Source organism: Mustela putorius, unplaced genomic scaffold (assembly GCF_011764305.1).
Source record: "Mustela putorius furo isolate JIRA1106 unplaced genomic scaffold, ASM1176430v1.1 tig00003949_pilon_pilon_pilon, whole genome shotgun sequence".
Lineage (NCBI taxonomy): Eukaryota > Metazoa > Chordata > Mammalia > Carnivora > Mustelidae > Mustela > Mustela putorius.
This window is the reverse complement of record NW_025422093.1, coordinates 5473539-5486934: the sequence shown is the minus strand read 5'-3', so window position 1 is coordinate 5486934 and position 13396 is coordinate 5473539. Positions and strand designations below refer to the sequence as shown.

At 43.3% G+C, this 13396-nt stretch overlaps 1 protein-coding gene across 1 annotated transcript in view; it reads left to right on the top strand.

The window, feature by feature from the left end:
• ARID5B (AT-rich interaction domain 5B) overlaps positions 1-13396 on the top strand; it is a 178034-nt gene that overhangs the window by 85094 nt on the left and 79544 nt on the right. The window contains exon 4 of the mRNA XM_004765679.3: positions 1935-2165. Coding sequence (XP_004765736.1) covers positions 1935-2165 — 231 coding nt within the window. The remainder of the gene's footprint in view (positions 1-1934; positions 2166-13396) is intronic.

Below are 13396 nucleotides of genomic sequence, written 5' to 3'. Positions count from 1 at the left end.
GGGCTGCTTCTTTGAATAGGACTGAGATACTCTAATAATGACGTTTGGTGAATATTTCCAGTCAAACCTTTTGTGCTTTAACTCTCCAGAAAGCACAGATTTGAACCCGAAGTGTCAACTCGTGTCTTGGTCTGCAGTAAAAATCTCAACCCGAAATGTCTTGGGACGTATATCAGCATTTAAAAACTGAACTTCATCTGGGGACTTGCGTTCAATATAAATATATTTCCTTGTAATTAAATATGCCAGCTGACAAAGTGGCTGCCCGCAGCCCAGACAGGCGTCTAAGAAACGTAAACTGTTAAAAGATGTCCTCTTGAAAGCAGCGAAACATCTCCATTCTCGGAGAAGCCTCCAGCCGGAGGAACTAAGTGAACATAATTAGAGATACATCTGGGTATTGGCCTCCTATCTGAGAAGGTCACATGCACACCTTCCGCTGGTACTGGTTATATTCCATCATTTGTTCTGTCCTTACTTATTTGTCTCCCACTGGTTACCAGATGGCCACGATAATGTTGGTATCCTTAACAACTGTCTTGTGCAATTCCCTGCAGCATGGTAAGGACTCAAAATATTGAGCGTTTTCTCTTTGGATAAGCCAGTGACATATCTGGGAATTGCTCACAAACGCCCCGATGGTGTGGTTATAGGGAGTGATGGCAGACTAGGTCATGGAGCCGAGACTCGGCTTGACGTGATCCAGGTGGCAGGCTATCAGAGGGGAGCTTTTGCCATTCCTCAAGCTCAAGATGAAGGAAGGGGTCCTCCAGGCCGAATCTGGTTTTTATAAATAAGCGCTTAATATCGAGAGGTGTAGATAAGCGGTAAGATCGTTGTAAAAGGGAGCTTCATGAAACTTGCTGAAACGTTCTGAGCTAAGTTGGTTCTGATGGAGCTGTCACAGGACGCTCGGGGAGTCCTCTCAGCATGGTTCTCGGAGTTGTGCCAAGTTACCAGATGGGTTTGAGGCACATTAGAAGATAGGGAGCATGGGAAGGGGGGAGGGGAGGGGGAGTAGACGGATCAATCAGTCCGGGTTAGATCATGCTACAAAAACGAATAACCCCCAGATCACACCCTCACTTAAAACAAGGAAGGTTTCTTTTGTGCTTGTGTTCTTTTTCCATTTCCGACCAACAAGGGGCTCTGCTCCGTGTGATTCTTGCTCTAAGACCCTGAGTGGCAGCTCAGCCACTCTTTGAATTATTATAGGTGTGCAGGACAAAGAGAAAGGGAGAGTGTTGTCAGTCAGACACGGGCCCCTAAAGTCGCCACTCACTTCTATCCTATTTTATTGGCCCCAACAAGTTACAGGGCCACTTGACTACCATGGGACAGGAGGCATGCATGGTCTTTCCACGAGAACGTAATGAACCAGAAATATTTGTCGACAGCCCTAACCACCACCAGATTAGTTGATGCCGCTATCTGAACTTATGGTCGTCTCTCTGGGGCCAGATGACCCTTCCAGGGCCTTCTAGCACTGAAAGATTATACAGTCTAAAGAAAGAGCCGACTGGAAATATGTAGAAAGCAGCTCAACAAAATTCCAATTTTTCCTGTGATGATGACTTTAATGCTTGAAATACATATATATCAGACCCTTGGAAAAACAATTTTTTGGTTCTGCTGTTTGCTGATGACCCAAACCTTGCTTCATCTGTCTCTGGGGGTCACCCCGACTCTTTCTTCCCTCCACCCTTCCTCTTCCCTGCTGGTAACCAGAGGTCCCTTTAGTGGAACCACCAGGGTGGTGAGATGGGGCTGGGAGAATGCTGGCGCTCCCAGACTGAGAGAAAGAACCCGTGTCAGGGTCTCACGGAAGACACGTTTTCATGACAAAACAGAGTGACCACCGTAATTAGGCCACGGCCATGACGGTTCTCTGTGGGAGGCAAGAGGGTAACAGAAGTGTTTTCTCTTTTGTCTAGGGGAGGACGAGGAGGAAACGAACGTGATCGTGCTCAGCTACCCTCAGTACTGTCGGTACCGATCGATGCTAAAGCGCATCCAGGATAAACCATCTTCCATTCTAACGGACCAGTTCGCGCTAGCCCTGGGGGGCATCGCCGTGGTCAGCAAGAACCCTCAGATCCTGTACTGTCGGGACACCTTCGACCACCCAACTCTCATTGAAAATGAGAGTATATGCGATGAGTTTGGTGAGTCTTTTGTTTGCTTTCCTACATGAATCTTGTGCATATGTGTGCGTTTCCTTGTTTTGGGTTCTTGTGCAGAGCTGCGATGGGGAGCAAGGCTTATTTTCACCAGCCCCTCCCCTCCCCCAAATTGTCATGGCATAAAGCACCATTGCCTCCTGGGTGGCCTCTGTTTGCTAGGGTCAAGGGTGATTATTTAGAATTTGTTGTTCAGTATAGGGTCTGAAGTTGCTTGGTCGACCTTGAAATTGGACTTTAGGACAGGAAGCTTTCATGTTCGTTCTTTCTTAAAAGGCTTCGACTATTCAGATACTGGCTTGTTTTGTTTTGTTTTAACTGATCTCTCTCTTTTCAGTGTGATAAGGAACTATAAAAAGGCACCCATTGTAACCACTTCAGTACTATAAGGTGAACAAAAAGATTGATGATAGATCCCTCCGCCCCTTAATTTTTTCATGTACATGTATGGATACACATATATATCCATCTTTGGTGGGCACAGTGTATGAAAATATGTATAGATATTTATATATCTATCTATATTCAGATATCTATCTATCTATCTATATATATCTTTATACACTAAGCCTCCCAAAGATGGATATATGCACACATAATTTTGTCTGCATCTCTCCTAGCTGATCGGTCATGTGTCTCTATAGATAGACGCACAGGCAAAGATATATCATAGTTTTGGGAGACTTTGCATGACGCAGTGAATGGCTGGAGGCAAGCCAGGCTCACATCTCTCACATCTTCAGTTTCTCATCTGTTTTTTGAAGAGATTGGATCATATCAGCGGTTCTCAGCAGACTGGGCAGGGATGTCAGAATACCCTGGGGGTGCTTTATCCAGTTAGACATATTCCTTGGAAATTCCTGTACTTACAGAGGCATGAGACCCATCCCCCAACCTCACCCTACCCCCTGCTTTGGGATTGGCCACCCTGACCAATGATGGTCTAATGGCTGACCCATGCTGAAATCTCCTCTTGGGGATGTGGGATGACAAGAGGCTGAGACCCATGGCCCAGAGAGAGCATTGACAGGGTCACTTTGAGTCAGAATATCAGAACAGTCCTTGATTCTGTGAGTTAAGGTTTTCCCAGGCCTCCCCAGTTCGTGGATTATTCAGGTTCAGATTTTTCTGCTTAATTGTCACAGGCCTCAGCATGGTTTGGGAAATCCACTGTGGCCTCCGTACTCTGATTATTTGTGACCCAGCAGCCCCCTACCTGCTGCAGAGGGCTTGTAAGTAAGAGTGTCATGAAGAGATGATCCAAGAAGGAAGGGGGGAAGAGGGAGGGGACCTCGGTTCATCACACATGGCATCTTTTTCCCTATAAACTTTTTTTCAGATGCCTTTCCCAACTCTGCCTTACCAGATGACTGTCAGTCTAGAAGAGAACAGTAGTCTTTATACAAGTTATTTATTCCTACTTCCAAGAAGAATTCAGTGTCATATTTTTAATACTCAACTGTTGTCGTCATGTAGGTGAATGAACCCAATGTATCTTTTCAAAAAATGCCCTCTCTTTCCAGATCTGCATTTACAAATCATCCCTTTTTAATTTCAGGGTGTTTAATTTCTGTTTTCAGAGTGTTTTTGTGTTTTGTTTTATTTTTTTCTCGCATATCCCCTACTCCCAAACCCTCTGTCCTGCTTGCCACTCAAGAGGTCTGTAAATTCCTGACACAAAATAAAACTGAAAGAATGCTTTCCCTCATTTAAGAGTAGTCAGAGTTAGGGTATCATAATGTAACATAATGAAAAATGTTTTAACCTTTTTGGCTAATTTAAGACATTAGTCATTGAGCTTCAAAGCTGTTGCGTCTGGAATTGGTAATAGAAAGAAGTTCCAATTTAACAGTGATCACAATGGTTGTTAAGAGTTACTAAATTAGTTTTAAATGTTCTCCACAAACACAGGCATCTGACTTTTGAATGTTTTCCTGAACTTTTCTTCTGGTAAAGCTAATTTTAATGCTGTTTTTCTTCTCCAGCCTCTTAAAGTGGAAACTTTCTTTTGGAATAAAGGTACCTTTAAAGAGCTTCTAGATGGTTAGTTTAATAATTAGAATATTAGGTTTTTCTTTTTGTGGAGTTTGTACTTCAAATAGTTTGCACTTCATGTAGTATTTCGTTTTAGCAAGTGACCCCCTCCCCCCCCAAAAAAGCTTATTTTTGACCTGATTTGAACACCTTTGCCAACATCCCTCCCCCACCTTCCACTCTTGGTCCTCCAACTAAATTTCCAGAGAACACCCTTTTAAACCTCCAACTGGTTGTATTTGAAATCAACATGGGTGAAGGGGTTTGTTAAAACGTGGGGTTGGGTTTCTCCAACCAACTAACAGTTGGTAGAAGAACATAAATTTAATTAGTGACTAGCATTAAACAAATGTTCCTAATATGAAACACTGCCAGATGACCAAAACACTTCTGTCAGATTACCGCGGGTGCCAGGGGGCCCACAGATGAATTTTCTACACAGTATATATTCTGTACCACTCTTTTGGCGACTCAGTAATTGGTCAAATGTAATTTAGGTAACAGTATGCCTGGGCTGTAAAAATCAAATTTTATTAGCCATATCACCAGGTGGATGAATGGTGGACCTGATGGCAAAGAGTTTATAGCATTTAGCAGCTACACTTTTGACACATGAAATTCATAAATTGCCATAAAGTACCTGCAAGGCCCTTTGCAAAAGGACAGTGTCTGCTTTCCTATGATTAAATAATGTTTATTTTATTAACTAATATATTTTTTGCTTTCTTCTATTAAATGGGATTATGGAAGGGGGGCGGGAGAGGGTGTTCAAAAGATAAATAAAACACAGTTCTTTCTTGTTTGGAGGATTTAAAAATCTAATTGGGGAAGACAGGATTAATGCACCTGAAAGGTTAACTAATGTTGCAAGAAAGTCAATGATTAAGTATTCGGTGAGTGTTGTAGAAAGCAAGCGCGGGAGGAATTTAGCAGTAGGGCTGGTGGGGGTGGGGGCGCGTGGGGGTGATCATGGGAGGAGGGGTCAGGGAAAACTTCATGAAAAAGGCAGGACTGGGTCTGGTTTTAAAAAATCAGGGAGAAAGGCTAATAGAAAAGTTTTGGGTCACTTATAATTCATGTCCTGACTCTCCATGTTGGGAATGGCTGCCTTCACCGTGGGTCAGCTGTTGGCCTCCCCTAGGTTTGTTTACCCTTAATAAATGGTCTGGTGCCCTCTCCACCAGGGGAACATGAATTTGAGTCTGTGGACCAAGGCTGGGACAATCCCAGGCAGTTCCTCTGGACCTGGAACTGGGCTTTCCTGGGCAAGGATGAGCCACATTTTCTCTGTGTGACTACCTTTCCCAACTGCTCAGACACCTCCCCCCTCCCCACTCCCCCCCATTGTTTCAGTGTTGTCCACTGAATAACAAGTTTAATTGAATAATAAAAGTAAGGCTTTTAAATCTACAGTGAATCCCTATAAATAAATTCTCTGTGGAATTTTATGAAGCTGTTTAATGAAAAGTTTGATTAGAAACTATTAAAGAAAAATAGAATAGATGAAATTTCATCATTTAGTCCCACATTACAGTGGTGTCATTTTGATTTTTATTTACATTGAGATATTCAGAATTGAGTAAATATATCCTGGTTTTAATTAACTATCCTCCTTACTTGGGAAAGGTTATTTTAGGCTTGAAGGGTTTTGATAGCGTACCATCTGCTTTCTTCCCTGTATTTTATTCAAGTCCCTTCCCCGCTTTACAGCGCTGTGCAATGTCTAAACCTATGACATAAGCATAAATTGAATCATATTAATGACAGGTGATTGAAAAGCCTCAGCCTCGAAGCCCGAATCCTTCCTTCTTGTCAGTTACAATGCTCTTAAAGGCCGTGTGCTCTTTTCTCAGCGCAAGAGAATCGACTGTTCTTAAAACTAAAGCAACAGACTCCCCCGTGAAAGCATTGTGAAGACTGGCTGTGTAGCACATGCAATTAGGAAATGAGATTATAATAATAATGAGGGGAAAGTGACCTCAAGAATGACAGTTTTTCTCGTAAGAATCTTTACCCTAAACGTAATTCCTGCCCCCACTGTCCTGTTAGAATCTCCAAACACACAGCATTCTTCCTCCGCTCCCCCATCTCGCTTTTACCGCTTCTTATAATTTGATTCCTCTTTTATAAAACAGATACTGTCATGTATATTGTATTATTGTCTGTGCTCTGCAGAGAAAACAGACACACATGCAAACATTTTGTCTGTTATCCCAGTTAGAACAATAAAATGTCCACCAGTTTGTAATGCACTATGTTTACCTTAATATCACACGGGCTGATTTCACATGTGCGAAGCATTGACAACTGAATCCAAACAAAGGCGTGTGCAGTCCCGTAGATGAATGGACAACTTTAAGGTACTAGCTTTTACCAGAGAGATACAAGATCGACCCAATACATATAAATGAGACAAAATCAGTCCTTAAATGTGAGTTGAACTAAGTGAATGAAGACACGGTTGGTTGAAGAAGTAATAAAAGATATGGCTTATTTTAGTCTGAGTTTTGAGTTGCAAAGAGACAAAAGTCATGCTTCTGAGTTCTTTGGAATAAGGGTGTGTGTGTGTGTGTGTATGTGTGTGTGGTGGGGGGGATGTTCCTTGACAAAGGAATGGTATGGGGTTCAAGGAAGGATATGGTAATTCACCTGAAAAGAGCGGAGATGAGATGGGCTGCCGTCTTGGCATTTAGTCCACGTGCAAGAAACCATGAGCTCTGGTGACCCTTAGGGAGATGGTGGCTACATCAGTATTGAAACATGTCTCTTGCTGAAGCCCAGGGAGGATAGCACAGCCGGGGGGCGGGAGGGCGGGGGCAACTGTTGGGCTTACAAATCACCTGGTATGAATCAAGGCTCACGTGTCTGATTTGCTGTTCTTCCGGGCAAGTGACATAAGGCCCCTCACTTATCAAGTCTTTCAAACTGGGTAGAAATGGCTCATCACCAAGCTTAGACTAAGTTTGTATTCGCTTGATGAAAAAAACAGTCCTCATGATCAATGAAGATTCTCTTCTTGTATCTATTAGAATCTTAGGCCTTGGACAGCTTATAGTCATCCAAACCGATCTCACTCTGATCGGTTTGATCTGATCTAATGAAGGAACCATTTCTCTAAGGCTCTGGAACTCTTCCTAGAACCTTAATGGAAAAGAAAAGTTTTCTACTTTATACGTTATGTTTTTAAGAAGCGTTTCTGACTCTGCACTGAACTTTCCCTTTCTGTTTTCCTGTTGAGTGAAATAATGACGTTAGAGACAAAAGAAGAAAAAAGCCAAGGGAGAGAAGGAAACCGAAGAGGAGACAAAACCTTGACTATTTATGAAGGAAGATTCAGGATGTGTAAAATTATTTTGAAGCCTAGAGGACAAGCTGGACTCTGCCTCTTCCCCTCTAAATATCACATGTTTTGCTGGAAATGAAAGGAAAGGCAGTTGTTTTGTTAAGGATCATGGGAATTTGTAAGTGAGTAAACACTTTTTTTTTCCTTGCCGAAGTAGGTTTCATGGTCACAGTGGATTTCGATGATCAAATAGCCAGTTCCTGGCCCCTGTCCACATTCAGGCTTTCTCTGCCTGTCTGCCTGCGGTGCCCACCGATCTCCCAGATGATAACAAGGCAGATGTTTCTCTTTAATTGAAGCTGAGTGGGAAAGGAGTCGGGCTTCCTGTATATTGCTGTTTATGCAGAAGTCCTTAACCTTCAGAGGTCTCTCTTAGAGGACTGCTTTATCTTAGACATTTTCTAGAGATTATGTTTATCGCTAGAGAATGGTCTGACCAAAACGATGCTTTGTACCTTCTCTTTGTTGCATGTGCTGCCCAAGGAGGGGCAGAGGAATGCTTAAGTTCATCACGCAGTGCAGTCAACTGAACCCCCCAAAATCTGCTGGTAGTGGTATAGGGGATGTGCTTGATAGGACCTATGATGATTAACATATGGCCTTGGCTTCCAGGACATGGAGACCCAAAGAGAGCTGGGGAGCAGACCTCCTTGGACAGAGGTGTTGGAAGCTAGGGTACCATCTCTCTTGAGTGTTAATGAACAGAATTTTTATGTTGTTACTCTAAACTAATTTTCAGAGTCAGGATTATGGAATGGCTAGCATTCATGAATTTCTTTTCTATTTTTGGAAATTTCTTTTCCAAATAATTCCAAAATAATTTCTTTTCTACTTCCATTTCTTTTCTTTTCTATAACTCTGGATTCTTTCTGTAGCTGAGGGGACTCAATGGGTTATTAAAAACTGTTTGGACTCATGGGTACAATAAACCCTTGTTCACTCCAGAAGAAAGGATTTGTGTCTATATTGGCTAATATCTCACCTAGCATTTCATTTAGAAAAACAAGAAAGTTAGATCCCATTACATTAGCAAGATCAACATATTCCTCTCTAGGGTGAAACAGATATTTTTATCAATTCACACGTACACATACACACACACACACACACACACACACACACACAGTACAGGAAAGAACCGGGTCATTGAAAAATCACAGGCAAAAGTGCTAGTTAGGGATAGGAATGGTAGAATGAAGTTCAGAATAAGTCTGTATTCACTTGATTTTTAAAATCCTCTTGTTACCAAAGATAGCCTCTAAGCCCCTTCATTCTATCCTGTCAAGGGAATTGAATTGATTAAAGTTCCCTGGACTGTACGAGAGGCTATCTGGGGTCCACCAACATCTATCCCATACCTACTGTGTGCCAAGTGCTGTTCTGGTCCCTGTGCACACAGTTGTGAACAAGACAGAAAAATTTACACTCCTAATGATCTTACAATATCGTGTGTGGGGAGAAAATATGGGATGGCCATGGACCATATGTCATGGGTATAGACCATACCTCACAGAGCTGTAGGGATCAAACACGTAGACGGCAGATGGCAAGTACTACTTAAGTACTCCTTAACTAAATCTTCTTGTACCTCTTATACCTCCCAACACAACCTTAACCACGCACCAAGTCCATAGTGGCTCCTCAAAACACATTTACAGAATTATTCCATACCTTCACAGACTCCTAGGGACATGAGGTATCATTTGCTACTAAAAAATCATTCAACATCCGCTCATTCCAGAAATACTCGTTTGTTTGTCCTTCTGCATGGAATGTGTTTCCCCAGATATCTTGGGTCTGGCTCCCTCTCATCATTCCAGCCTCAGCTCAAATGTCTGCTCCCCAGAGAAGTCTTCTCTGACTTTCCCCTTTGCACATGTCTTGTCCCACCACATCACCCAACCTATAATTATCTTCCCGTAACTTATCACTATCTGAAATTACCTCTCGTATTTGTTTCTTTACACGTTTATGGTCTGTCTCCCCCATCCCCACCTGGGCTGCAATGCAAGCTCTTTCAGAGCGTGTCCACAACCGTGTACCCAGGGACCAGAACAAGACTGGCCACAGAGAAGGTGTGTAATAAATACTGGTTACACGAGGGAATGGATTCTTGCATGCTGTATGTCAGTAGCCTTTCCCTCCCCCATTTTCCAGATAAGGACAATTTAGCCCAGCCAAGTTACCTCGCAAAACCAGTTTTTGAACCTAAACGGTCTGGCTCAGTGTCCATGCTCTTAACAGTTACACTAGATTGCCTTTTAGCTTGGACCTGGCTCAGGAAGATCTTTCCAGCTTCCTGAGATCCAGTGTCCTGGGAACAGATAACTGATCACCAGCTCTCTAGATATAGAAGGTACAAGGTGTTCTGTAGGATTTAGAGAGATCGGTGTGTGTGGGAGTGGTAAGGAAAGGAATGGTGGAGAAGATTCAAAATCTGAAAACCACTGGATGGGATCAGGAGACTTTCATGCGAGCCATGGTCCTCACTTGTCTGATTATACCAGCCTCCCTGACGGAGACTTTGCTGCCCTGTGGTCTCTTCCACACACACCCAGAGTGATGCTTCCCATCTTATCACAGAAGCAGGTATCAATCTAGAGCCCTGTACGAGCCACAAGTTGAAAGGGGCAGATGGTAAACTGCCCCACATTCGTATGGGCTCTTCCTAAGGTGTGGGGTTGTGACGCTCACAGGACTCTGTACACCTCTCTCTAATTTTCTGCTTAGAACGCATTGGCTTTCCCAACTTGGCATCCTCCCTTAATGAAAAAATTATAGGTCTAATTTCAAAAAATGAAATGTATGCAAGCTTTTCTGCTTCTGTCACTTCTTTATGCCTGTAGCACATTAATCATTTCCCTTTTTAAAATTAAATTTCTCTTGCCATGGTTTGGTAATGGGTTTTCGAAGGAGGCAAAGCAACTAGGCTCTTGGCACAGGAGTGGACTGTGCTGCCTGCTCAGGAAATCTTCTCATCGCTGGCTGGCGTAGGCCTTGATTCCATCATCTGGGCTTTATGCTCCCTTTGGAAGTTGCCTAGAAATTCTCTCCCTTAGAATTTCTTTTCTGAACGGCCTTTTTGGCTCTCCAGTTGCCATCATGAAGGACTGGAGAACAGATGGGATTTGGGCAGAAAAAGACTGATATGTTCTAATGCTGGTGGGTGCTTCCATTCATTCACTGAGAACTGACTCAATTGAAGGCAGAACTCCAGGCATTGTTGCAGTATCGGTCTCTGCTGTCAAGACACTCAAAAATCAAGTTGGCCGAGATAAGACGTAGAGTAATGGGCCACTACAAATATTATTGTGATCTTCTTAACAATTCTGGATTTTGCCATGAGTGACCTGATAACATAGTTTCCACAGGGTCACAGGTCCAGTATGTTGCCAAAGTAAGAGTTAGAACCCCCCACCCCAGACCCCTGACCCCAGGGACATACTTTTCTACCCCAAAGTGAGAGGAGCATGGGGCTAAGGTTCCGAACTTACTCTGATATTTTGATGTTCCAAAGAGATGATATCTGCCAGGCTTCCTAAGTGGGAGAGCTTTGCCACATACTGGCCCCTGCAAGGCAGTCCGCTAAGGGATGACTAGAAGAGGTCCAACTGTAGGTGCCCCTGGAGTTAAAATATGTATAAGAGAGCTGGGATGTCAGGGGAGGCCTCTGGGAGGAAGTAGATCTTCAACCGGACTTTGAGGGATTCAAAAAGAAGGAAGTTATTTCAGGTGAGGAGGTGGGAGATACTCTAGACTTTGAAGCTCAAGGAAAGAAGTTGTTTCCTTTGCCTTTTTTAGCTATCAGCATAGACACTTAACACACACACACACACACACACACACACACACACACCAAAACAAAACAGCCTCCGCAAGCAAAATTTTTTTCTTCCTAGAAGATGTCACCTTCCCCTGAGGGACCAGGTGCTCCTGAGTCCTTCTCCCAGAGGCCCCATTGTGGTTAGGACCCAGGGGAAGCCTCTTGGGGGAAAAAAATCAACTTGTCTCTTATTAAATTGGAAATTTCCCCTTGGGCCTATAAGAAGGAAAAGGAGGGATGCATCGACTTTGCAGCAGGGCGTAAAGAAGTGAGGTGCCTCGTTGGTTTCCTGGGTGTTTAAGGGGCTGCTTCTAGGTTGAAATTGTAGCTTCTAAAGAATCATCTTCACTCTGTGTCATCCGGAGTTTCTCAGTACTTTTCCAAAGTTGCTTTCTTCTTCTCCTTGGTATTAAAGTTAATGGATTCTATTGCATTTCTCTTCCCTAGACTCTAAGCTCCTAGAGGGGGTAAGAATCATGACTTACTCATCTCTGTATCAACGTATGTTTGTGGAAATGATATAAAAACCCTAATATAAAAATCCTGCTAAAATCCAGAAGGTTTCAAATCATTGTTTTCTCTCCTTTCTTAGAGTCAAGTGTTTCTTGACCTCAATCTTTAAGGTTTAGCTCATTGCCAGTTGATTTAATTCTCAAGGAAAAGTATCTAGCTCAAAGGACATGGTTTTTTCCTCAACATTTACTCACTTCTTCGAACCAGAGGAATGTGACTCATCAACTGGCCAAGGTCTTTGGTTGAAGATTGTTCATTTGTTATGATGTTTAATAGAGCTTGGGGTCTACACAACCTAGAAGGGTGTTCCCTGGGGAAGACAAGCAGTATCCATAAGTTAAGGCAAGTGGTATCCAGAAGTCACCACACTGATCTTTCCAATCTCTAACCTACAGATCTCAGAATTCAATGTGAAAACCAAGGAACAGTGGCAGAGTCATTAGCATATAGGACATTTACAAGTTCCACTGAAATGTGGGCTATATGGACTGGGAACATAATTTAGATCATGGTTCAGGTTGAAATCATACCAGAAAATGTTGGGAAAGAAAAGGCTTAGCCAGTTTCATGTTCATCATTAGGAAGATTACTGGGTGGGTGGCACTTACACCCAGAGGATGATTTGTGGATCACTGGCCTTCTCTGTAGTATTTGTCAATGAGGATGAGGCCTTCTGGCTCTCAGGAGAGCTCCATGGAGGAGAGCTCCATCTTTGGATGAAGCCAGTTCACAACAGGCAGGGTTGAACACGTCACACTTTCTTCCTCACAGTTTCAGACATGAACATTAGGTCTTTGAAATAGGAGATATTTTAACAAAGATATCACACAGAGTGCCAGAAAATATACTGTCCCATCTCCCAGCACAGACACTTTCCAAAAGAGAAAGGATGTTGGTGGAAGTGGCTTCTTTTGAGGTCTGTCTTTATCACAGACCAGATCACAGGTCCCATTCTACTGAGAATGCATTCTATCCCATAGTTGTTGAACGAAAGGAAGTTGAAATCTGTCAGGACCAGAACAAAAGGGCTATTGGGAGCCCCCATTAAATTTCCTCCTGACCATTGGTACCAGTGTCATCTGCTGGAGCTGAGATCAGGAGGTAGCTTCAGAGAGCAGAGAGAGTGTGGCCTCACTGGTTCCAACCCAGCAACCGTTCAGCCCCGCCCTCAGCCAGGCTATTTACAACTCATGAGAGGAATATCTCCTACTTTTCAAATGGCCATCAGCCCATCTTCAGTGTCTTTCTCCTAAACAACCTTGTACAGCCTCAAGGACTGGTGTCCATGACCGCCTTGGGAAGTTGAAGAATTGATGGGGAAAGTCAGCAGCTAAACATGAGTGCAGGCATGGTAAGGCCACGATGGGACGTGGACATCAGCTTCCAGATATATGCTCTTGAGGCCACCCCCCCAAATGGGGCCCAGTCCTGAAGGGCATGGCCTCACAGCCATGAGATCCTGTGCAACAAACCCTAGTCAACAGTGATCTTCAGCCAACCAGA